General features: G+C 40.0%; 1 protein-coding gene across 2 annotated transcripts in view; it reads right to left on the reverse strand.

Annotated features, from left to right (window-relative positions):
- The window catches only part of man1a2 (mannosidase, alpha, class 1A, member 2), a 161325-nt gene that overhangs the window by 64313 nt on the left and 69501 nt on the right, over positions 1 to 27511 (reverse strand). For both annotated transcript variants that reach the window (XM_038721213.1, XM_038721211.1), the window contains exons 4-5: positions 26644 to 26762; positions 12443 to 12523 (exon numbers count right to left, since the gene is read on the reverse strand). In XM_038721213.1, coding sequence (XP_038577141.1) covers positions 12443 to 12523; positions 26644 to 26762 — 200 coding nt within the window. The remainder of the gene's footprint in view (positions 1 to 12442; positions 12524 to 26643; positions 26763 to 27511) is intronic.

The raw sequence follows: 27511 nt of genomic DNA on the forward strand, positions 1-27511 counted from the left end.
GTTCAACACTTACATGTAATGTTCCATATAGTTTGTTTAACTGTCCACATACATTTGGCCATGCAGTTAATGCCAGTATCATATACTGCATATTCACGCATAACATAAAATATTGAGCACTTTAGAAAGAGGTTGCGTTCAGCAAAGTAATTTTTGAAGCAACTGCAGACTAAAGCATGGATGAACTGCTGCCCTTCAGCCAAAACAGTTTATAAATTAAATTTTTACAGTTATTACAGGCCAATCCATTGGGCTTGAAACTGTCTATTCAATACGTAAGCACTGCACACTGAAAATTACTATTTGGAGCAGCAGTCTTATCACTTTAGAAATCCAAGTGTATATCAGGAATCACAAGCTAATAGGGACAGAAATATGTGAGCAGTTGGTAGCAAAGTGATTACAGAAGCCAGAAGATAACAGGAAGCTACTAGATTAAGTTACTTAAGCCAGTGTCAACACAAATGTAAGTGCTTCAGGAAGGAACTGAACTTTTAATTGTGCACTCATATAACACATAACTATACATTCTGATTGTAATTCGACTGTCTGTAATCAGACATATTGACTTACTATATTTTTCTATAAGGGGAGAGATCACGAGGCACCCTTGAAACTATTCTTCACACCGCAATAGGAATGAAACGATTACCGGTTTAATGGTAAACCATGGTAAAATTCCTGACGGTTATTATTACCGTACACAGTTACCATGATAACCGGGTACGGTTAACCGCGCTGTTATAATCTCACGGCAAACACTGTCCAGCGTCTCCCAGAGGCAGGCGCGTACGCACAGAATGCAACGTGGGTTTGTTTGGGTCAAAGATTTTTCAGTCACTCTGAAGTCCAGTCGTATTTTAGTTTTTATGAGAGCGCTGAGGGAAACTTGAATGAAGAAAATAACCTTATAGTGAACGCAGGGTGAGTTAACTTTTAGCTGTGGTTTGTCTCTCTGACTTGCTAACAGCGTGTAAACTGAAGCTCTCTGTGTTTGCTGCTCTTGTAAAAATGCTACACGTTGTTCTGTTGCTGTGTGCGTCGTGTGTCGGCAGAGTCCATTTGTCCACTGCAGATAACACGTTACGCAGTCAACCAACCAGCATATCTAGAAACGCTACAGACTCCCCTGTATTTATGTCAGTTGTTGGGCTCATTGCAGTTACTTTCACTGTCTTCTAAAGACCTATTTGTTTTCATGTAATTGTCCACGGGATCATTGTATTACCTATAAAATATAAAAACTTAATAATGCACACTTGGATGATTTTCATATGTTTACAAAAGGTATTTGCTGTTATTTTATTTTTTATGCAAACAAAATGGCAACTGTATTTGTATTTGTGTATCAGTACATTTTAATATTTTTTGGCACATTTTTACAATACCGTGATAATACTGATAACCATGATAATTTTGGTCACTGTAATCGTGATCTGAAATTTTCATACCGTTTCATCCCTACACCACAATCCCTGGACAACAGACTGCTAAGCTCTGTATCACAGCACAGCACATACAGAGAGTGAGAGGAGAAAAAAAAGTATAGAGTAATGACAGAGATATGGTGAGAGAGGATGAAGGAGTGAGACTGACAGGAGTCTGAGGAAAGGTGCGAGAGACAAATACAGGGTGTATTTGGAGAGACCCTTCAAATCAGTATTCTTGGTGGCAGCGATAAAATAATCGTGATCTGAAATTTTCATACAGTTTCTTCCCTACACCACACTCCAACAGAAAGCATAGCCAGTGAGTGTCGACAACAAAACCAGAAAACTCGCATTTTACTCAATACAGCTGTCCTTGAGTGAATGTAAATTTTCCCCGAGCATTAACCGACACCATCTTTCTATTTCTGCCATCAGCTAACTCCATGTTCAAAACTAATGAACAAGGACATCTGATTTGTTTGGTTACACAGAGCTTGTTTGGACACAGAGACAATTTCATATTTATTCTGTATCTCTCTGACTTGGTTTGCTTCCCCCAGAGGAAAATCTCACTCTCCTCTGTACAAGTTTGCACGGTCTCAAATGTTTTGCGTTGCATCTCAGTGTAGAGTAACATTTAGGATCACTAAGCCAGCTCATTCATAGTGATCACAATGTCAGCCAATCCCACGCTGTCCTTTTATCCCACATGTGTCTCTCTGCCTTCCTGCGGAGCAGAGGCGTAGAGAAGTCAGTCAGAGGGAGTGTGATGGCCTGAATTTGTTTGACGGATTCAGCGTTTGACAAAAAACGAGAGGGAATCAAATGCTCCCTGGCGAGATCAAACAGACTGCCAGGGCATACACTGCACCCTGCAGTCACCAATCCCTGGACAACAGACTGCTAAGCTCTGTATCACAGCACAGCACATAGAGAGAGAGAGAGTGAGAGGAGAAAAAAAAGTATAGAGTAATGACAGAGATATGGTGAGAGAGGATGAAGGAGTGAGACTGACAGGAGTCTGAGGAAAGGTGCGAGAGACAAATACAGGGTGTATTTGGAGAGACCCTTCAAATCAGTATTCTTGGTGGCAGCGATAAAAGGCATGTAAACAGACTTGTTATTGTCTTGCCATTTATCCCAACACTTTGTTTCACTATTTGTCTTTTGTCATCAGGTCTCTTTCCACCTTCATTTTCTCTCTGCTTTGCCTTTATATCTTGCAGTCCCCAATTAAACGTATTCCCATCATCTCTGCTTACCACCTCTTACCTGCTCACCTCCCTTCTCGTCCTTCCTTCTGTTCTACCCTCTCTGGTAATTCTTCCATCACCATCTCTGTCTCTCTACCACTGTTCCCCTCATTTGCTGTTACATTTTTGACATTCTCCACCTTTTTATCTCCTTTCATCCCCCCCTCCATCCGTCCAGAGGGTGGTTGTGCCTGCAGAGTCTGCAGCTTTTCTTTTAGATGCTCTCATCTCATTATCCTATATTACAGGGCTTGGCTTGCTCCTCTGACCTTCTCCCTTCTCTCCGCAAACTGCTGTTCCTCGCTCAAATCATGCCAGTTGTTTCAGTCCCTCTCCTTTTGTTGTTTGAGGTGAACAAGGAGGAAAAAAGTCCAGCACAGTATTTTTGTTCCCCTCACATGCATAGTACCTTTGCCAGGAAAAGAAATCTTTAAACAACTTGGGGCTACATGGAGAGAAAAGTATATAGTCCTGGGCCATAAGCCTTTGAACCTAAGAGACTGTATTAATAAATGGATTTTAAGCTCTTTGTACTCTCAATGGGAACACTGATGCTGGACCTTGGACTGCAGTCAGGTCAGGTGTACGTCATGAAAGACATCATGGAGGTGACTGTCATGTTGGATCTCAGTCTGCTCTTGTTCTTTGTCATAAGAGAAAAACATTTTCTCTTATGACAGAACTCTGATAGTGGGAGCTGCTGATGGCGAGTATCATCGCATTGCATTTTAAAAAGTTTCAACTGCAGACCATCCTGTACTCCTTCCACATCAACAGAGGAACGGTTTGAGAACAGAACATTTCCTTCTCAATCACTAGAAAGCACTGGTAAAATTCCCAAATCAGTGGTGTGAGCACAGCCAGATATTTCCCCATTTTCACAGAAATGTTGGCGTTTGTGAACCTGGAGATAATTTCCCTCAGTGTTGAGAAGGGAGCACAAACGGCATCACTGATTTGCCTCTCAAAAAGTCGAAGCTTCACAACAAATGATTGCACATGCGCATACATCTTTGACACAAGCTCTCTTTTCCTTGAAGGCTTAAGATCAATGTTTTCAAGGTCAATTTCATATCTCAGGGAATGAAACTGTTCCAGTACAGTCACACGACTAAGCCAGCACACACCTGAGTGGTAGATTATTTCCCAGTATTACGCATCCATTTTCAACAGAAAAACCCCAAACTCCCTGTGATTAAGCGCAGTTTCACTGTGTCAGAGCATTTGGTGTCCCCCAAAAGAACAGAACTATGATCCGAAACGGTCCAAAAACACATAGTGTCACGTAACATTCAAAATAGGAGATATTTTAATATAGAGAGGATGGTCTGCAGGTTTTAGCTGGACACCCCTACTTCAAACCTTTACTTCACGCCCACCTTATCACTTCCATCTTGCAGAGGGTGGTGAATATAGCCCCAATGCAAAAACTGTAAAAATATTGTCCTCAGTCATCAATAAAAACCTTGTTTTTATTAGTAGCAATGGGGTCCCTGATATTAAGCCTGACAGATCAAGGGATGGAGATCAATCTGTCATCAACAGCAACTTTCCTTACTTATCACTCCCTTCCTTGACCCCTATTTTTCTCTCATTCATTTTTTTAAGGATTCAACAATCATCTGCCATGTAAACATGAAAAACCAAATTAGTACTCAGGCTTTGGACCAGCTTAATACCATATTAACAGAAAATAATTATGCTACAATACATAGTAAAATAAATAAAGTGCGGTGCAGCCTTAAGACATCACTTAGGCTAATAAAACCATGTTTAAAATGCAGAGTCAATACTATATACACCATAATACACTTTAAAAACATGTAGGTAGGACTGACTATCTCTAGAGCAATTGCAGCAGGTTGTAGTGTTAGTCTGTGCAAAACCTGTCACTTGGGGCAGTTAATCAGTTAGACAGCATCCGGGAAGAAACTATTCCTCATTCTAATAGTTCTTGCCTGGATGCTGCGCACCCTCCTGCCTGAGGGGCGTGGGGCAAGCAGCGCAGGGTGGGTGGAGTCTCATGATACAGACTGCCTTGTCCTTGCATCTGCAGTTGTAAATGTCTGAGGTGGGTGTTCAGGTGCAGGTGATGGCCCTCTGTGCAGACTTAACCACCCGCTGCAGTGCTCTTCTCTCCACCACTGTGCAGCTAGCATACCACACAGTGATGCAGGAGGTGAAAATGCTCTCCACCACACACCTGTAGAAGGAGATGGGGAGTCTGGTGTTCCGCCCCTCCCTTTTCAGTCTTCTCAGGAAATACATGCGCTGATGAGCTTTCTTGATGATGCTGAAGTATTGTTGTGCCAGGTCAGGTTGTTGGTGGTATGTACTCCAAGATATTTGATACAGGGAACCATCTCCACAGCTACTCCTTCGATGTAGAAGGGATTGGGGGGTTTCTCTTGTTAAATGTTGTAAATGTTACTCTTGTTATTTTTGATTGTATACCAATCTTGTCAATAAATGTAACATGTAGAGTACAGGTTAGCGGGTGCCACTTTCTTAAGACCAACTGAGTCCATGCTGTAGCTGATGGCGTAGACTACTGCTGTCGTCAGCATTTATACTTGTGTGTTGGTGTCTGCATCACTCTGCCATTACACCGCTAAAACGCTAGTTGGTTGTGGAGTTTCTATGTTCCACTGTGTGGAGTATCTTCCTCTTTGTTGGTGTAGGCTACTACAAACAACAATGACTGAATGAGTTGTAGCCAATTGATTTTGAACAGCACTGACTTTTAGTGAAATTATTAAAATACAAAAACAAGAGAAGGAGTCAGGCGAGATGGTATGTATGACTCTTAAACCAGTTAAGGCAGAAGAAGGATAAGCCGGAAAGGCATTGGAGGAAATGTGAGGCTATCAAGTCAAAGAGAAGTGAAGCTCGCATCAGCCCATGATGTAGATTTGACACCTTAACTCCCTGTCTGTACTTACACAGAGCTTGGTAAAAAAAACTTTCATGTAGGCAACTCCTTCTTCCTGGAATAAACAATGAATTAAAGAAAAACCTATTAACGAGGTACTATGTACTATATATATCAAAGAGTCGCCTGGGTGTCCACAGTGTCCAAAAGCTGGCAACTTCACTAGCTTTGATGTGCAAGCAAACAGCTACCAAAGCATAATGTCAAATGTTCTGTTTCTAAACATTTAAAAACAGCTTTGGAGTGTGCACAGTTTCATCTTTAACAGAGCAAACTTGGCCTAGAAAGACATTAAAATGATATTCATCTTCTCAAGTAACTGTTGCTAAGACATAGGGGTGGGAGAAAAGATTTTCTCTTCGACAGATCGCGATGCAGACATGGATGGTTCTGACTCGATTAATAAATGTCAAAAGAATGATTATTTATATGTTAATAGATAACATAATGTGAGAAACGCTAAGCTGTATATCATTACTAACTTACCTACTTGTCAAGGGTTGAGAACATCAGGTACAAGCTTAGACTAAACTTGTGTACAGCTCTGTCCTGTACACATACTGTACATCCTGATAATTATAATTCAGTTTTCAGAGGAGTCTGACGACTGTTAAAGAAATGAAGGTGGTGACCATGGAGCTGAGGTTAATGAAGTAAATTAGGGATCCAAACTAGTCCTTCTAAGCTAATTAGGAGATGTTTCTTTTGGATTTTAATGCGCAAATTAAATGCTTAGTAATTATCCAGAGATCCTGCATAGAAAAAAATTATGCATCAAGATGCATCGATAATGCAGTGGTTAGCACTGTCGCCTTACAGCAAGAAGATCGTGGATTCGAACCTTGGTCGTTCCAGGCCTTCTGTGTGGAGTTTGCATGTTCTCCCGTGTCTGCGTGGGTTCTCTCTGGGTGCTCTGGCTTCCTCCCACCATCCAAAAACATGCAAGCTAGGTTAATTGGTGTCTCTAAAAATTGTCCTTAGGTGTGAATGTGAGTGTGAGTGGTTTCTTGTCTACGTGTGGCCCTGTGATGGACTGGCGACCTGTCCAGGGTGTACTGGTCCCAGGGGGGTCGCAAGAATGCTGTTATAGACACAAAAATAGAAATAAAATAACTAGACGGACTACAGTTGTGAATGGAATCACTTTAGGTGGACACTTTTTTATATATATATATATACAGTGAGGAAAATAAGTATTTGAACACCCTGCTATTTTGCAAGTTCTCTCACTTAGAAATCATGGAGGGGTCTGAAATTGTCATCGTAGGTGCATGTCCACTGTGAGAGACATAATCGTATTTTAGGAGGAGTCGGGGACAGACTGTTGTAGTCTCCGGACAATCCAAGCAACTGTAAACTTCAGTCTCTCCATTCATTCAAAACGGCAATTTTAAACGAAATATTTTCAACTTCAGAAAGGGGTCGGACTGCCAGAAAGGTTAAGAACCCCTGCCATAACACCTTGAGACCGCCTAAGCCTAGCTGCTATGGTAGTTTCTGTTCGTTCAACAGCAGAGTGACCAAGTACTATATAACACACTTAAATCAAACTGGTGGCCAGTGTACATGCTGTTCCAGCCTACAGTCCTATAAGCATAAATTGTCAAATTAGTTGTAACAACCAGATAATAGTGTGTCAGGCTGAAGTAGGAGGAGGGAGGGGGTGAGTACAGGTGCTATACTAAAAATTAAACAAAAACAAAAACACACCAGAGTACTAATGAGGAGCAGGTGTGGGCAACAAACCCAAAATAGCTGCAAGAACAAAAAGCAATACGGACAAAACATTGTGTTTGATTAACAGTTTTTTGGTGTTGGAGCCGTTTTTCTTTCTTTCTTGTCAATAAGTTTCTCTACCTGCCAGTGAAAGAAGCTGATGACTTCGTAGATTCATCAATCACTGCACACTTTAGAGGAATATATTATCCTCAAGTTCTCTCTGCTTTGAAAGTGAATGGAGGACTAACGAGCTCCACAAAACAAAGGTGTGATTAATCATCACAAATTCCTCCAAATATAGTACTGGAAAGCCCAAAATTGTCAAAGTTAGAAGTTAAACTTTTTCTGCTCTTTCATGAACCTGAGCTCTCCAAGTTTATATTTACATTATCCATAGAGACATGCAATATGTGAACGAAGAATACAACACTTATATTCTTTTTCCATATTTGAAAAGTCAATCGTAGAGGAAATACAAGGTTGCTATTCTAATATTTTAACTTCTTTAAACTGTTATACATACACTCACACAGTTTTTTCAGAATCCCTGACTAAAATGTTGTCTACATTTCAATTGTCTTCAAGCCATTAATAATTTGTTTTACTCTCAACAAGCTCTAACTCAACACTTGTCCATCCCAGAAGTTACTAATCAGAAACAACACCCAAAATTACCCTGTTCATCGGGGGGTTGTAAAGAAAGTCCAGAGATGAGATGAGATTCAAACGTGGAGGAGGAAAAAAGACAAGCAGTAATAGAGTTCAAGGGAAAAAGGGAGGTCTAAGCAGGAGAGCTGAGAGGAGAAGCTGGAGAAAAGACTGGTGGGAAAGTAAGAAGGGATGAAGAGAGAAGAAAGCAGATTACTGTTTATATGTTTAAGATGGGTAAAGGATTAAAAGGTGCGAGAGCAGGGATGTAATGAGAGATGAGATAAAGAAAAGAGGGATAAGTGGAAAGTAGAATTTAGGGAGAGGGACATTAAGAGGAAGTGAAAGACAAGGACAACAGATGAGAGCAGGAGGTAAAAGGAAAAGTTAGAGAAGAGTGACAATTTAGAAAAAAGGAGGATAAGAACTAACTGCAGCAATTAAGAGAGAAGAGTAGAAAGATAATGTGTGGAGTGTAGAGGACAAAAGACAGAAATCTGAGAAAGAGATGGATCAAAGAAACAGGTAAGGAATATAGATTACCGTCTAAAACGCTTTAGATATAGACGAGAAAAAAAGAGGAAGCAGACCAAGAGTGAGGAAACTAAAAGTAAGGAAGGAAAACACAGGAAAGGGGGAAAAAATCATGAAGAGAAGGGTAATTAGGACAAAGGAAAATAAACATGAAGAACAAATGCAAAAAGGGAAAAGAATGAGGAGTAAGCACAATAGAAAAATAAAAAGATAGAAGAACACAAAGGAGCAGAGGAATAAGATGGAAGACAGATTAAAAACAAAAAGCTCAGTGAAGCTGAAGCTGAGAGGACAAGATGAAAATGTTGAGAAGACATAGGGAGAGAAAATAATAAGAAATAAAAGTAGAATAGAGAAGAGAATTAGCAGCATGAAGATGAGAGGAAGAAAAAAGGAGATGATCCAATTAGGATTAGAAATCGGCCAGGAGTGCAAAACAGAAGACAACGTGTGGAAACAGAGTGGAGAAGGTGGTGAGGACATCCAAGAAAGAGGTAGAAACAGAATGTGAGACTAAAAGAATAAAGCTGGGGACACACGGAGGAGTAAACACAATCCATCACTGCTGCTCTGCCTCGGCTCTCTCAGACTAACACCTCCTCCTCCTGAATGCTGATCCCCAACTCTTCTTTTTCTCTGAATCACAGTACCTCTCTTCGTTCATCCATGTTTGTCTGTATTTCCCTTCACCTCTCTCTTCCTCTTTATTTCTCTCTTTTCATTCTGAATGCTCGTGTTTTTAAGACTGTTGATTCTGATTGACATAGGAAAACAACATCAAATGACTAGAAAACCTCATCAGATGAAGTTGTCCTTGGCTTTATTCATCATAAATGAGTCAGTCAGTGTACCTTGCCTTGGAAAGCAACATCTTTTATTACTTCCATTGCTTTGTCATTTAGAGCAGCTTTCTACTCGAGGCATTTGTAGGTCTGAAAATGTGTGCCTAAGCTGACGAGCCTGGCAACTCGCTGGTGCATGGACTCATTTTCTTTTAAGTTTTCATAAAGAGCTTGCTTCTGTTGTTTAACTCTGCTACAGAAAGGAAATCTGATAAAAATGACTGAAACTGGTCCTACATTCAAAACTATCATTTCCTAGTTCACTTCAATATAAAGCTAATTGCAGATAAACGGGTATCTGTGTTTATTACAGCTGATAAACTATATTTAAAAAAGAAATGGAGAGACTGAAGACGGATCCTTCAAGTATATTATGAGCTGTACTTTGTTCAAAGTACTATTTATAACAATATGACAAACGTCACGACGAGAGACCTGGAGTACAAGCTTCGGTACAGGTGTTGTATGTTACAGTGACTCTCCATGGCTACATCGGAGTTCATTTAAAGGCACAATGAAATCCATGGTATTATTAAGTTTTGGGAGTATACCACATCTGTATTTGTGCATGTAAATATCAGCCCTTATTGTGGTTTGGGTCCTGCCTCAACTAATGTCACAAAAGTCACACAAAAACAAACACGATGATCAACAGTTTAATGATCTACACGCCGCTCCAGTGTGCATGTTTCTGTTTGTTACTGAAAAATGTAGATGGGAAGGCAAGCAGAGCTATTTTTTTAAAAGAAACAGGTCAATTCAATTTGAGAGCTACAATCCCTAGATGATGTTGTGGTTATCTTGCTGTAGTTATGCTTGATTATCTGTTTGGGCTCAGCGACCAACACATATATAAAAGTACCTCCATTAATCTTTCCGTCTGTGTGGTTTTGTCTTTTTTTCCATCTTGCTCTCTTATGTTTTTTTTTTTGTATTTACTTTTATTCTATTCCCTCTCCTTTTACCCTCAGTCTCATTTATATATACATCAGTTTAATTCTGATTTTCTATACCTCAATCTCTCTTCCGTTTTAACCTGTTTCACTTCCCTCTTTTTTATTTCCCTTTCATTCTCTGTTTCCTGTTCCCTATTAAACTCCTTGGGTAGTAATGTCCTAATTTAACACTGCATCTTCTCTTGTTTTCTCTACCATTCATCCCCATCAAGACGCTAACATACAATTGGGAAGAGACGCTGATAAAATCTGAAAAAACCCTTAACCTGCAATTCACCCCCTGCTCTAGTCTCCACATGATCTCTCTTCTCAAGTGTTTTTTAAAAAATCTCTATTAAAAGTGGGCACTGCTTCATATTCACACGTTTACACACAATTTCCCCCAGGGGGCTGCCCAGTAACCACCATTTATTCTGCTGCTGGTTGACAGGAACAGTTGAGGGGTTAAGTGCCTTGCTCAAGGACATGTCCAGTGAGAGTAAAGAATGAGTCTCACTAGCTTTTTCTCCCTCCTCGGCCATTTATCATCTTCATTCTCCACTCCCATCTCTTTATCTGTAACCACCACCTTCACACACGCCCTCCCCTCATACTCACTGTCCCGTCGCAGTTGTTCCTCCACCCTCTCCTCCATCACTGTCTCTCCCCTGAACCCTCCCATGCTCCATCTCCCTTCTTTCCCACCACCCACTGCTTCTATTATTGCTCGAGTGTGCTCTGATGAATGATTTGGGGAGAGGAGGTGGAATTGAGTAAAGGAATGGGAGGGAAGAGTGGAGAATAGGTGACATTAAGTTTAGCATGTAAGGCACTTTAGCTTATGTTGTTATTAAGAGAAAATCTCTGTTCCATCAGTTTTAAAACGCCAACCCACAACCTTTTGTAATGTTAAGGGCATTACTCGTGGGAGGAAATGCTTTTTGTTTTGTAGGTGATTAGATCAGCTTTTACTGATTATTTGTTCTCTCCTTTTTGTCAGGAAAAATCCTGAATGGCTATACATCTGTGAAGAAGAAAAATGTAAATCTACTTTAGAGCATTGTGCCAAGCCTCCATCATTATTTATTTCTCAAGACAATTTTTTTTTCTCCACTTGAACGCTGTTCAACTCTGCAATTTCTAATTAGATTTTTGTCTAATAAATCATGGCTGGCAAGAAAATAGTGTACCTATGAATTCTGCAGAAATTAAAGTGAATTGGGTGATTTGAAGTGGATGAGGGCTATCCATGTCCAAATAAATTGATCATATATTTGACAAACTATATATTTAGAGCAGAAGAATAATGGTCTTCTCGACTGAGGACTCGAATCATCGGCTTTTAGGGGGCAGCCGTAATCGACACAGCTGTTTATTCTGTTCACACCGCAATATATTAGCTGTTCACTCGCTCACAACACTGGATGGTTTCAGTATTTTAAGGGTGTACCATGTGGCATCTTTGACAGCTGTGGTACCCAGAATAAAGACACAAAGGATAGGAAATGGATCAGGCTTCATAGAACTGATAATGAAAATCAATTAATGTGTTTTCATGCTGTATATTAGGTAAAATAAAAACAAAGATTTTCCTCAAAGATCTGTTGGCCAGTAGTGGCAGAAACCACGTACAACTATAATAGAGAGCACAGTGAATGTGGACTTTGTAATGAACATGTATTTGATGTATTTCCTCCCATTACAGAGAGAGCACTGCTTGGCTGGGTGTGAAAGCTGGCGTGCATGGGATGGACAGAGAGAGGGAAATAGAATAGAAAAAGAGATACATGGCCGGATTTAACTTCCACTAGCTCCTTAAGGAAGAACCAAAAGAACTGATGGGAGAGGGAAGAAAAACACAGGTGGAAGAAAAACACAACAAAAAACATGAACAAAAAGCCGTATTGCTTCTCTTCCTTTATCCCCTCGTCCTTCTACACCTACTGTTCGGGTAATAAAAACCACAGAGCAATCCCCAACCCCCGTTATTTCTGCATCACTCTTTTTGCTTCCTTAATCCGACCCCTTGTGCCTTCTCCGGGCTCTTTAGGCCCAACAACTGATTCATTCAGTTCATCCTGTTGCTGCCAACTACAAAACACTTCCCACTCACAATCTCACAAACATACACATACAGGTAAGTACTTACTTCCTGTCCAGAGAGGTAGTAGGCGGCCAGCAGTCCTCCTATGAAACGAATGTTGACCTCAAACACAGACACCTCAGCATTCTGGGAAAACAAGAAAACCATCAGGATAACATAAACAATTTACTTAATTTGTTATTTACATTTTTACGTTCTGTCGATATCCACTATTCTCAAATGTTTTAAATTCATTTGTTTCACTGTCGATCATTTTTTGCTTTTTCTTTCTTTCTTTCCAAGTTATGAGCCCCCGGGGGCGGGGTTCTGCACCACCAGCACAGATTGTGTTTGTATCATCCATCCATCCATCGTCAACCGCTTATCCTGCGTACAGGGTCGCGGGGGGCTGGAGCCAATCCCAGCTGGCATTGGGCGAAAGGCGGGGTACACCCTGGACAGGTCGCCAGTGTGTTTATATGAACTTCCCAAAAAACTATAGAGAAGGGAAGTCTTCATAAAACAGGCTTTCCCAAAGAAATCAGCCAAATCAAAGGTAATCACACACACACACCTAACAAGTTATTTAATTACAACTCGGGTTCCCATAGACTCCTTCCCCATTAAATCATACAGATTACTTCTTAAAAAGGCATTTATAAAAACGCCCCTGCGCTCCTGTTATTCTCCTGGAAGAGAATATTGTGTACAAAAATATAAACTGACAATATAAAATATAGATTAACAACGATTAACAATTTACAACAATATGTGCAATGTGCCAGGTTTGTGCATGTTAGAAAATAAATATTTAATAATAATAATAATAATATTAATGCTAATAATATTTAATATTTAGATAGATGTGGAATTGCACAAAATGTGTGATAGCCATATGAAAACCTTCAAAGTTTCCTTTAGAGCTCCTAAAAATGAAAAGAACTTTAATCTAAAGCCAGATATTTACAACAAGTCAAGAATGTGTGGATAAACACTTCACCTTTTCCACTAATTAGGCCCAAAGTTGTCACCGTGGCTATTATTTAGTATCTTGAGGTGCTACAATAGAGGGGAAAGAGAGTATACTGGTGTTAACCCCGTTCTCCTTTGTTGCAACGTGCTGCTTAACTGGGACTAAATCATCAACATATTCTATTTCTTCCTCCACAGCAAGTAAAGCTGGTTCCCAGAAACCAGTAGCCTCGGTGGACTTGGATGAGCACTTTCTTAAGACAACGTTGTGAAAAACATACTTTAGACTATCACAGTCAAGTAATTCATGTGAAATTAACTTTCTTTGTGACTGACAACGTGCAAACCCTGAGTACCCCTGCAGTAAGACTAACCACACGGAACACCTTGTAGCCCAGTACATTTAAAATGCTGAGAGCTACTTGCAGTGTGACCTTGCTCTGATATTTTCACAGAAGAAATGAAAACAAGGGAGGAAGACTTTACCTGCGGATCTCTCTAAAGGGCAGTCTGAATGATTTACAGTAAATGAACCCCAGAGGGGATAGGGAAAGAGAGAATTAGAGGAGGAGAACAGGCACATTGTCTGAATTTAAAAAATGGATGTTAACATATTAAATAATATTCATGATTGCAGCTTATACATTAATTGGCGCTCTTTTCTGTTACCAGATGAGGTAATTAGTCTTAAGTTAAGAACAGGGGTCTACAACACAACATTCATAATCTGTTTTGATGCTCAATCGCAACACGTTCCAGTTTAGGGTCAGTGGTGGTGGCCAAATCATTGCCCATTTGCCCGTGACTTCCAGCTACCCTCCACTAACCCACTCCTAATGCATCCCATAGGCTGTCTCGGCTCCTTGCCCTTTCTGTCAGTGTCTAGAGCTGACATAAATTGTCACATTGCTGCTGCTGGGCAGCCTTTGCAATATAACTATATGGGGAATCGCCAATCTTCTTGGCACCCGTCCTCCCACAGGACTGTAATTTCCACCAGAAAGTTTTTCTTATTTACTGTGGACTACAACATTTTGTCTAGGCGTAGAGCGGTGTGGAAATTGGAGATTCCTTCCAAAATGGAGCCTCTTATCTCATGATCTGTGACCCGGTTGTAGTAGGATGGATTTTGTCCTCTTGGTTCCTTATTATCAGGCTGCCCGAATAAGTCCCTTAAGACTCTCCAGTTGATCCAGAATGCTGCAGCACATGCACTGACAATAACCAGGAAAAAAGATCATATTTCTCCTGTTTTAGCTTCTCTGCACTGGCTCCCTGTAAAATCCAGAATACAATTTAAAATCCTTCTGCTCACCTACAGAGCCCCTAATGGTCAGATGCCATCAGATCTTAAAGAGCTTATAGTACCTTATTACACCACTGGAACAGTGAAAATGCAGGGTTACTTGTGGTTCCTAGTCTTCAAAAGCAGAAAGCCAAAGCCTTCAGCTGTCAAGCGCCTCTCCTGTGGAATCAGGTCCCAGTTTGGGTTCAGGAGGCAGACATCATCTCCACATTTAAGCGCAGGCTTAAGACTTTCCTCTTTGATACGGCTTATAGTTAGGGCTGGCTCAGGTGAGTCCTGAACTATCGTAGACCTAGACTTCCCATGATGCACTGAGCTCCTCTTTTCTCCAATCCCCATTCATCTATATGCAATTTTATCCCATTAATCCATGTTACTAACTCGACTTCTTCTCTCTCCTGCAGTTTTGTGCTTTCTCGTCCCTCTCCTCTCTTCTTCTATCCCTTTCTGCAGGTGTTTCTCTCTCTCTTGTGGAGACCCGCTGCTAAAATCACAATTTTAGTTCTACTATTATTATTATAATTTATAACACTATTATTATTCGTTTTCATATATATTATTACCACTACCACTGCTATAACTTTACATCTGTGTTGGGCTAATGTGTGTTCTCCTCTCCTCCTGTGCTCTCTCTCTCTCTCTACGTCTTTCTTTCACATCTTCCTTGCCACTGTCACCAAGCGCTTGCTCATCGTGGGCATTGTTGGGTCTGTGTAAATAATTTTACAAAAAGTACAGTCTAGACCAGTTCTACATGGAAAAATGCAATGTTACAACTTCTATTATGAATTGGCGGTATATATTAAAGTGAATATACTCCCCTGTGAAGTAAAGCGGACTGCTCTACATGCGTCTTTCTAAATTGGTCACCTTTTTCTGCCTTTCACTGAAGTGACAGCAAAACACATTGAGTGTATCGGCACCTACAATTGACCTTGAATTACAATGGTCTTGCACACTCTCAGAATGCGTGATAATGTGTCACTTGCAGCTGGGTCCTCCCTCAGATCCCATGTGTGCAGTTGTGCCGGCAAGATGAGAGAGTAGAATACTGACTGTAAAAGGAATGAGGCTCCCATCGCCACAGCGCCACCTCCGTTATTTTCTTCTTGAGTAAATCCCACTTTGTCCAAGACCCCTGAGTGCGGATTCTAACCGTTCATGCTTTTGTGTTTCCTCCTCAAGGTCTCTCCCTCTTTTTCTATCATCTGTCTTTCATTTGCATCCTTTAAGCGTTTGCTATAAGGTCGATACAGATCAATACATATGTATATAGCTTGTATATATCTTATTCATACAGCAGGGGGTTCTGTTTTTGAAATTGAAAAAGTGGAGCGAATTAGCATACGCACCATAAAATAATCATATTAAACAGCTATGTATAAACTGATTACAGAAAGATTTAGGCCTGGATTTTTTAAAGGATGCATGTAGCAGCAATGGACAGCTATTACGTTTTCAACTACCATTTCGACATTGTTGTAAGCCATCATATAAACACCTCATTAGGAGGGTTTATATGGCACATTAGGAAGCGTGCAGCAGAACAACAGGAGCTGCTAGTCATGGGGCGGTTGCACGACTGAGTGGATCTTGTGTTGAACAGAGTGATGAAAGGATGGGAAGCTTTCATAAAGCTCAAGGCCATCTTTGTTTGCCAGCATCCATCTATCTAACTCCCTGTCTGTCAGTCAGCCTCACTTGTTAGCCATTTACAAGTGTAGTTTGGACCCCAATGTGCAGAACAGCTATAAAACGGCCCTGATTTAAAAACGTCTGCAGTGATCACAGAGAGGACAGCAAGGAATCACGTAGGTTGTGCAATGACACATGAGAACAGTACAAGAATAGAAATTTTGATTTAAATTAATTGTTTTGTTCTGAAACTACAAAATAGGACAGCAGAGTCACCTCCTTCTTTGTCTTCTATAAGAAGATACCTCTTAATGACATACTAAACTCACTCTCCCCTGTGAATTACATCCACTTTCCAACCTTTTCTACTTTCTCTGTTAATATCCACCACACATGAGGATAAAAAGAAACCTGCCATCTTATGAGCCATTTTGTTTTGTTCAGTTTCCTGTCATAGATAATTGCTGTTGTTTATTTTAACTGGATCCTGTTCCTCTTTCTGCGGTCTACACTCTGGGGTCACAGGGATATTTAAGTCAATGTATTGTGAGCTGCGGCTCGGACTTTTGCTCTCCCAACTACTAGTTACAAATTTTGCTGCTTATTTTCTCATAATTCACCTTGCTAAGACTGTGAGCTAAACGTGCATTAGTGTACAAACAATTACTCAATTGCCAATAATGTAATCAGCAACAATTTTGATAATCAATTAATAATTTTGAGTCATGCCAAAATAATCTGGCTCCAGCTTCTCAAATGTTAATATTTGCTGGTTTCCATAGTTGTCTATGATAGTAAAATCTTTAGGTTGTGGACTGCCAGAACATGACATTAGAAGACATCAACTTGGGAAATTGCATTTTACACCATTATATGATATTTTACAGGCCAAACAGTTAAGAAAATAATCAAAAGATGACATGACATAAATAGTTTGATTAAATGTCATGCTTCCTTTTTGCCTCATATTCACCATGCCAAGTCATTATTTGGACTCAAATACAGAAAGTAAATGTCTTCCATCCGCAACTTTTTCTAAACTCATCTATAGTTGACTTAGCAGTGAGATAATAGAACAGATGCACTGCTTAACATTAAAACCCTTAATAATCAGTAGTTAAGGAGACACAAATAGCTCTCAGCACAGTTAGACCATCCATTTTATTATCTTCCCCTTAATGAGTGCTGTGTGTTTGTGTTCTTTCAGGTGCTGTATGCACTTATTTTTGCACCGGCTCGCTGATATCCAGCATTCTGTGTGCTATAATTGCCTTGACAGGAACAAGTGAAGATACGTTGGTGGCCTATAAATACATCCATCCATTTAGCATCCATCCTTTATACAGCAGGGTTAGTCCCTTCTGTTTCATGCAGTACCTCTTGTCTTGCATTTTCACAATAGAAAGTTGCACTTGAATAGTATATTAAGTATTCTTCACTTATTTAATAAAGCCCATTGAGAAGGTAAAAAGAGCCACATACATTAAACATGATTTCTCTTTTTTTAATCCACAGTATATGGTGTGTATCTGTGCGTACAAGTACACCAAACACGTGGTTCGGCACAAAGCTTTCACTAGAGCATGAAAAAAATGTGATGATAGTCTTTGAAGTTTGAAGGCAAACAACAGAAAACCATGTCATCCATGCGACTCGGCTAAAATATTAAATTCTGCAATGACTTGTCATTTCAGGTGACAGGAGAGAAGAACACACAGAGCTGAGGATGTCACCGCCAAATGTCTTTCGCCTTCAGCAAAAGACTAAGGGGGAAGGGGAAATGACGGGAGAGGGGGCGTTTAATCATGACAAACATGGGAGCTTTCACTGTGTAGGACCATGAAAGTCATGGAAAATACATAGCAGAATTTAACCTCTCCAAAAGACCGTGAAAGACAGTTCTGCATTTCTAATGTCTGAAAGAACACAATGTCACAAGTAACATTTATGTGTTGACGTTTTAACCATCTAACTTAAATAAAAAAAATTGAATAAGGAGCTCCTGCTCCTTTATAATTAAATCAGGTTAATCAAAATGGGCCTCTTTAACAGCTAGCATTAATTTATCTCTCCATCTCTGCTGCATAGTATCTGATCAAATCCTCAATTTAACCAGGGTTATTAATGCATCAGTTAACAGAGTCCATTAATTTGGTGGATCTTTGAGCCTGGTGATGGATGCAGACCACATGCCAACACATCCATCATCTGAGGGCAAGCTGCAGTGCAGGGGCACCACCAGGACACTGGAGACTCCGACAATGACTCACTGCTTGGCTCAACCTGACATGGCAGCTATTTAATCATTCATTAGTTGCAGAGCTGGTGGATGTGGGGGTGGCGTGGGGGTGGCACGTGGGTGGCTGAATTGAGAGGTGATGGAGGGAGGGTGTGACGCACACAATAGAAATGTGGATACATTTGTTAAAAGCATTCGAAGAGCCAGAAAATTATGATTCTGACGTTCTGGCTGAAATTTTCTTTTGCAATGAGGGATATTCATAACAACATTTCAGCTGCACTCAATTTCAGTTTGAAATCCAAATAAAGTGATTTAGATAATCTGGGTTTCAAACATGTCTGATTACTATACATGAGACGGTTGTGTTTCTTGTCCCATCAGTTGGAGAGATGTTGATGTGTTTACAGACGTCAGCACCTGAGGCGAGTACAATGTTAACATAATAACGTACGGAAATGAATGATGTGTGGATCGGTTCTGACGTCATTTGAATTCGCATGTCATCCACCCGCCACGCAAATAATAATCTCAGATTTAGAGACCTGCACCCACATGGACCCATGGTCCCTGTCGGCCATTTTACTTTTTTAATTATGTCAAGCAGCACAAGCTTTCCAGGTGATTTCTTTATTGTGTTGGTTGTATTGATGTATGATGTATTTCTATAACGATTTACTTTAATGATTAGAGATTCTGCTTTCAGTAATGTAAATGTTTTCATGCACGTAGTAAATATCGTGGGACATTTAAGCAGCAAAATTAAAAACTGTAGTTGACAGGACAGAGGAAACTCTCCAGGGAAAAAGATTAGGCTTTTAGCTTCTGAAACATATTTTTAGATAGCTTTGGAGGAGCTGAGGACTTATCAGGACGATGGCTGCTTTAAACAAACAATTTACTGTGTGTGTAGCCTTTTGGATGTGAAGAAGAAAACCAAACATCAACATTAGATCTTCACTGATCTATCCTGGATAGAAACACACTATTCCCTTATTCCTGGCTTAGAGCTCTGACTACAGAGGCTGGGTGTTTCTGCACTCTCTCGGTTGAACAAATCTTTGATTTTCACAAGGGCTAAGTTTAATAACACTTTTCCTGCCAATTATGGTGCCAGTCCACTGGAAGCATGAAAAGTATTGCTCCCTATGAGCCGGGGAGTTACCTGTTTTGTAAAAGGCCTGAGCAAAAGCCAGACTAATGCCATGGCCATATTGCCAAGATTCACCCTAAGCTAGCTTAACCTTTCATGAATGTTACAGTAGCTGGAAGCTAATGCCTGAATCCTTTGCCTAATGCATGCAGGTATAAGAGCATCAAACCGAGCCGTTAATGAAAACATAGCAACGCACCTCCCCTCCTTCTCTCGCTTGTTAACAGAAGCTTCAAGTCTCATACGCCCGTCTCTTCTACTCCCTCTCCACCTTCTAATCTCCCCCTCCATCCTCCTCCTTTGTAACCAAATGTCTTCTCCTCTTCTTTCCTGCCTCGGATTCTTATTACTCAATTCAAACATATTTGCAATTTGTTCCTCATTGTCTCATATTCCTGTCATTGCATTTATTAGACACTTTATAATTCTCCACCTTTTTCATAAGGCACGAATCTCATACTGTTTGTTGCTGAGGCAAGATTTATTACAGTGGCTGCTCCTGCAGGTGTTTTGGATATGACTGTGCTAGAAAACACACTGGTTTTGCCAAATCTCCACTTCAACATTTCTATTTAATGAATCCAAATGCTGCCACTGTCAGATGAATGTTTATTTTTGTTTTTATCTGCATTATATTACTGTTTTGCTGGGTCTGATAACAACAAAATGCTCCAAGATCCCGAAAACATCTAATCTACTTACATCTGGTTCTTCCCACTCACATCTAAATGTCCATCCCTCTTTTTCTGCCATATTCCTTTATCCCATAATGCACTTTGTCTCTGTTGATTTCCCACTCAACTATCCTCCGTCTTACCATTTCCTACCAACCATATGACTCACTTGGGTTGTAGCTGCAAGTGAGCCCTCAGATTTGTTGTTGTAGTAGAGTAAGGCAGCGGCTTTTTTACAAAGGAGGCAAACAGCTTTATCTTTTATGTAAATTTTGCCATCTACGCTACTGAAGCCAAAATACTTGCACACTGCTTCACAGATGCTTCGGTATAGTCATTATCCTATCAGAATGGCTTTGATCATTAGGGTCCATTTTAATTTATTAGCTTAATTTACTAATGTGTCAATAGGGCATGTAAAAGGTCAAGGGGCTTAACCGTTTGTAGCCCCTTCATCTGTCTTCACTGCTGATCTTTCTTCCTCCATCTCTTTCTTGGGAGGCTGTCGCTCAGGAGGTAGAGCGGGTTGCCCACTAATCGGAAGATCAGTGGTTCGATCCCTTGCTCCTCCGGTGCGCATGTCGAAGCGTCCATGTACAAGATATTGAACCCTAAATTGCATTGTGTGTGAATGTAGGGGATTGTTAATTTCTGTTTCTGATGAGCAGGTGGTACCTTAGCCTCTGCTATCAGTGGAAAAATGTGTGTGAATGGGTGAATGTGACATAGTGTAAAACTGCTTTGAGTGGTCAGAAGACTAGGAAAGTACTATTACAGACTATTTTAACGAAAGTGCAACAGTTGGCTTGAGTCACTCGCTGTCCCTCGGGTTGTGACACAGGGACACATACTTGGCAGCAAGGTTTGCCGTATGTCCTTCTCCTAGGATTATTCTTCATTTATTGTTCTCTTCAAATTCTTTAAAATCCGGTATTAATAGATAGAATTTCTCAAAATATTGCTCCCTTTTTCAATTACAAGGGTCACTGAGTCTGTACTTGTAAAGAAGCTGCCTCTGCTTGATATCTCTGACAATAGAAAGATATCCAGCCATTTCATAATCTGTTTAAGGGCTACATAACAATCTACCGAAACAGAAAAATCAGTTTGAAAGTTGGGGGCAACTGGAATGGGAAGAGGAATGACTCAGATGTTGCCTGAGAATCCTCCGGTTTTTAAGATTTCTTGAGTATTAAATTAATTCAGTGACAGTTGTCAGAACATCCAATGGTACACAGTGATTTTCAACTGTTATTAGTTAAATCGGCAAGCTGTATATTAACAAATCATTCACAGATGAAAATGTTCGGGCAATTCTCATTCAGCCTCTCTACACTGTTTTGACCTGAACTTTATTTTCTTCGTGAGATGGAAGAATTTAGAAAGTTGCACAGCGATGCGGAGAGCCTCCAGCTGCAGTAGCACAGGGATTATGCATAAAATCAGGAGTGTCGGACTTCATCCAGCCAGAGGGAACGTCCACTGACTGGTTCCAATGGCAACACAACCAATAGTAGGTCTGCTAGAGAGGGAGTGGGGCGCTGGAGTGTACAGGGCTCCCCCATAGGTCGCACCTTGGCCATAGCCTCGAGAAAAAACATATTCGGGTATTTTCTTAGATTGCTCAGGTAACCAGCTGCTTTAGATCAGCCCAGAACAAAATGCCCCATTGATGCTGACGTAGAACTAGCCTACTTAATCTAGAAATTTATCATTTTCAGTGTTTGAGTGGCTCCTAGGCAAAGCACTGTGCCACTACAAGGAGTTGTTTTTGCTCTAGTGAGTTCAAACCCAGCTTGACGTGATCTTGCAAAACAAATAGCCTACATTTTCTTAAATTTCTTTTTTCATATGTGGCTATAAAATCTCGCTCATTTCTACAATCATATTCGCCACAGATGACCTGAAAAGGAATAGCCTTATATAAAATTAAATATAAACATATTTAGCCTAATATTGACTTTTTGTTTCACACGGGACATGAACAGGAGTCTCCTGATTCAAAGGTTCTGGCCCTCCTTTCAGCCCAACTACGTCCTTACTCAGTCTTTTCTGTTAAAAATCATAACTACCCTTTACCGTCACAAACTGACACTACAGGGCTTCTCCTACTGCATTGACCTATGACGCTATAGGGATCCCCAGTGCATTACAAACCGGCACCGATGGGCCTTGACCATGCGTGCATATGTGACGAGTCGGGAAATGAGAACGGGTTGTAGGGATACAACGCCGGTCAAAGATAGAACAAAACGCAGCTCCTTTGTTTTAAGTTTTGTGTTTAAAACAGAAAAACCAAACAGATGTCTGTTTTTTTTTTTTTAACATTTTTCCATTTTGGTTTTAAAACAGAAATAAACAAAGAACGTACCATACACAGATTCTCTTCCTCCCAGTGTTCCAAATAAGTATTTTTGCTTTGAGTGATCATTTGGTTTACTGTAACTGGTGTTTGTAAAGCAGTGCTGGTTTGAGAAAAGTGAGGGATGTTGCAGGATTTGTTAGTCTCAAGACTTGCTGGCATAAGGGACTCTTTTCCCGGTTCAGCTCTTGGGTGTTAAGAGCCTTGAATTGTAGGGAGAGTCTTTGGGACTTGATCTGAGGTGCATCGGAAAGTTTGGTGCTCTTTTTTTTTGGGTATCTATTATCAGTGGAAAACGCCCTAATTCTACCCTACACCTCATTTGTAGGACACTATCTCACTCTCTCTGCGCCTCCTATGCTCTCTACACTCCTCCATCTCTCCAGACTTAATTCCCCTCTCATCCTGCATTCAATCTAAGCCTTTCTGCTCTTTCTCTTTCTCCCCCGTTCTCCAGCCTCAATTCCTCCCTGCATCCCCCTTTCCACTGCTCGACCACAGCCATCCTCAGGTTAATTAGCCCTCCAAGTGTCACAGTGTTGGATCCCCTCTGCCTACCTGCTAGCTGCCTTGTAAGTGCCTCAGTAGGGGGACTAACAAGCTTGGGCGTCCAACATTGGAGCAGACAGAAAGTAAGAAAAGAAAAAAAGGACAGGAGGCAGAGCAAGGAGAAGGCATGGACAGAATAATGATTTAAAGGAAAATTTATGGTGGACAGATCTGAGAAAAGGGGAATAAAGGACGAATGACAGATTGGCCATAATTGGAAAGCAGCGAGAAAGGGGGAGGAAAAGACAAGAGGTAATGTAAAGAAGGATAGTGAGGGGATAGAAGATAGAGGGCAAGAAATAAATGCAAAAAAATTTTAAAATTAAGGAGGAAAAAAGCTAAGTATAAAGGAAAAATTTAATAGGATGAAGAGAGTGTCAGCTCAGATAAAAAGTGATAGACATGGCAGATGATGGATAGAGGCACAGATAAATTGTGACTGTCAAGTGTAATAAAAGAGGGGAGATTGAAGACAATAAACTGGTCAAGTCCAGAGAATACAAAGAGGTTATACAAGAAAATGGAGGGAAAGAGTGACATCAAAGATAAGAGAGAGAAGAAAAAAAGGACAATATAAAAAGATAACGTAGGATGAAGACAGGGGTTGTAAGAGTATGCAGAAGGGAAAAGAGTGTGGAAGGAGTTGATTGACAGGCAAAACAGAGGAGAAGGAAGCTGGTAATGGGAGAGGAGGACTGAAACAGAGAAATAAATGAGGAGAGCTGCAGACATGGAAAAGAAGAGGTTTTTAACAGAGGAGTGTGAGAGGAGTGGGGTAGGATTGGACAAAGAAAGATGAGGGATTGAGTGAACAGACATTGAACAGGAAATCAAACTATCAATAATAATAACTGTTATTATATTAACGTTATTAGTTTAGAGATTCATTTACAATACTCTCTATTAAATACAACCTTCTTGAATGTATTAAACTAGAGCGGGTATTCTAAATTTAAGAAAATGAGCCAATCCTGAAAATATGAATATAATATCTACACCTCTCACACAAGTAATAGCGCGTGTGTGAGACTGATGACAACATATACTTAAAAATGTGGGTGATTAGGTCAGAAAAGAATGATGTACAAATAGTGAAAGTGTATCAAATGTACTTAAATTGCATAATCGACTAGTTTCTGTTACAGGATTATTCAGGGTATATACAGGAATCCAGAAGTTAAATTCAATACCTTTTAAGACCTTTTTCAAGACCATTTCAACATAATTTAAGACTGCTGCGCCACTTTGAGCTGTAACCGTTTAAGTCAGCCTCACACCTTTAAAAGGGGAATTGTGGAGTTTTTAAAAGGAATTTAAACATATTTATAACATTTTATTGCCTATACATGACCGGGTTGTAACCTCACCTAAAAACTGAGGCATTCACCAACTTTCTCAGTTGCCTATAACAGCCTGTTTAGGCCTACTGTTTTCTATGTGAAGGACTCGTCGGATTTCCCGCAAAAATCCATTGCCTTACACAGGCTGTGATGTTTATGTGTGCAACATTACAGCAAAACATGTGAAACAGTGTGATTGTGTGTTTTAGTTGGTTCAAACTAGATAATGTTAGCTTGCCTGCAAACGCCGACCGGTTGATAACTACCTGACATAGTTGTAACTTCACAAATATGTAAAGCGTATGCTGCTGGTTGCAATCTGAAACCTTACTGCTAGAAGCCACTAAAAACCACACAGCCCACCTTTAACTTACATTTACTATAAATTGATTTTGAGACTTTAAAAGAAAACACTCTTTTTGTGATAACTTTCATCGACCATTGTATCAATCCAACATAATTCAAATAGGCCAGAAGGGAACAAAGGTGAAGAGAATAAACTGAGTGATGGATAACGTTGGTAGTGTAGGCAGTGTAGCACAGACTTTTGCGATCAACAGCTGCTGTCTGCATCCTAAAGCTGATTTGTGTAAACTTTAGTAAAACAGATGTAAAATAGAACAAGGGGAACATGTTGCTCTCAGGAGGAGGAGGAGGCTAGAAGCAGCACATATAGGCACAATGGCATCCTGGTTCTGGCTAAATCTTTCCACTACAGCGGATCAATCCACAACCTGGAGGAGGAACTAGTACAAATGAGTGTATTAGTATAATATTATAACATTATATTAAAAGTACATTATTAATAGTAAACTGTTAGTTTTAAATTAATATGTTAATTATATGTTGTTACTATATTAATTATAATTACAATCATTATAATCTATAATAGTATAGTATATAGCTTACCACTATTATAATATTAATTCCAGTTACAGCCGTTTCATTTTAGTTTTTTATTCATTAACTTTGTGCAAGAAAAATATTCTACAGTTAGTCTCTAACTTAAGTAGGCTACTAACTCGTCAATAATCATAATTATTTAGGAAGAACGATTAGTTCAACATTTGGAAAGTTTACTGTAGCACATGAAACGTGATTAATCTCTTCACAAAAACTGACAATGACGAGCGTATCGGCTTTCTGAAAAGTTGAACATGTTTCAATAAAAAGGCACATATGTAGCTAAACAGCCAGTTAGCCAAACTACTATGCTGCTTATATTTTCCATGTTGTCTGCTGTCTTATCGCTTCACCTGCCAACTTTTTAACACTTTTTAATGGCCTTAATTTTCGCAAAATTGAATTATTACCTTTTAAGACCCCCTGTTATTTCTCTCTCATTATATGCTCAGTGCTAATTTACCAGCCGTGGCTCTCATCAAAGAGGGCATCAAAGTGATTGGCCAGATTAAGAATTTTGCTGTTGACCTTGTTTATAAATTATGATTTTTGATCCCTAAAGTCTTCTAAGTGTGTTTTCACACCAGGAGCAGTTAAAGTGTTCAATCCTTCAGCAAGGATCATTTAGCCAAGCAGCAACAGCAAATCTCTGTGCCACTCAAGTGAAACTGATTTATTAAAATGTGAGTCTCTGTCCTCTTCTGAACTCTAGTTAAGTTTGTCCAGACTGGGAACATACGGTATATAAACTGAATCACCATGGCGTCTCGCTAACAACAGTAGTCACTCCCAGCCAGGTGGAAAACTGGCAGTTCATTTGAATTTGTTTATTGCCATTTTCAGCCATTACTGCAGTATTTAAAGATACATAGTTAAAAACGGTGATTCGACCAATCTGACGTGTCAGCTTTGGTTATTTTATGTGTGTTGCTTTGCTAGCATCTTTGATAGACATAAATATATGCAACAGCAACATCTCACGGTCGGCCAGACTAGTTTTGGTTTGGTCCATTCTTGTCATTGATTCTATTTGGGCCATCACAATAACCTCAAAGCTAAATAATTCCTGTGCATGTTGTTATTTTTCAACAAGTGTTAGATTTATAGGTTTATCAAAGGAAGGTAGGTACACACCACGCCAAAGTCCAGATTCTGTTCGATCCACTCCTGGCCGTCCTTGAACTCCTCGTGTAGACCCATGATGTAGAGGGTGTCTAAGGCATCCACAATGGTCGCCCCTAGTTGGGAATTGCCTGCACAATACACATGGTAAAACAAATAGGATAATTAGATGAATCTGTCTAGTCACGCACTAGCCAATCTCCTTCATAAACCGCACCTCTGGGAATGTGGAAAACTAATCACAGAACACAATGGGCCTAATTTGTGAAGTAAAAACTATGACATGTGTAGCAGTGAAAAATAAGAAATTACTCAAATTAACTTTAATATATGCAATTAAAACGTGTAATAATCTGCATGTCCATCAGAGACACCCACCATGCAAATACAGGAAGAAACTACAAACTCCATGTAGAAAGAGTAAATTGTGCCCAGTATTTTGTTGTGGTGAGGAGACAATCACTTATTGTTTACCCAGTGCTAAGATTAATTAGATGAGTCATAACATCTTACGTCGGGTAAAGCCATTTCTCCCAAGCAATGAAATCTGTGCAGTGTTATCTCCCAGCCAGTATTAGGTGCTTTGAAACGAGGTGACCGGCAAAACATAAACTGTAAATGCATCTGTTCAGTCCCTTCTGAGCCAATCTGTGTTTTTCCTTCTTACACACTCATTCTCTTTCATATTTCTGATTCATCCAATCTCTCATACAGGCTACATTCTTTGGATATTATGTCTTCCCTTGGGTGAAAGACACACTGGTGTGTTTGGGGGCTTCATTACGTTAGAGCTGAACAGAAACTCACTCCTGTCCTCTTTCCAACCCTCCATCCAATGCTCTCAGTATTCCCGAGGGCCAGCAGAGAGCTGGTGAACGAA

This window comes from Micropterus salmoides, unplaced genomic scaffold (genome assembly GCF_014851395.1).
Source record: "Micropterus salmoides isolate LMB-PRFRI ecotype aquatic unplaced genomic scaffold, ASM1485139v1 Ms_hic_scaffold_15, whole genome shotgun sequence".
In the NCBI taxonomy this organism is placed as follows: domain Eukaryota; kingdom Metazoa; phylum Chordata; class Actinopteri; order Centrarchiformes; family Centrarchidae; genus Micropterus; species Micropterus salmoides.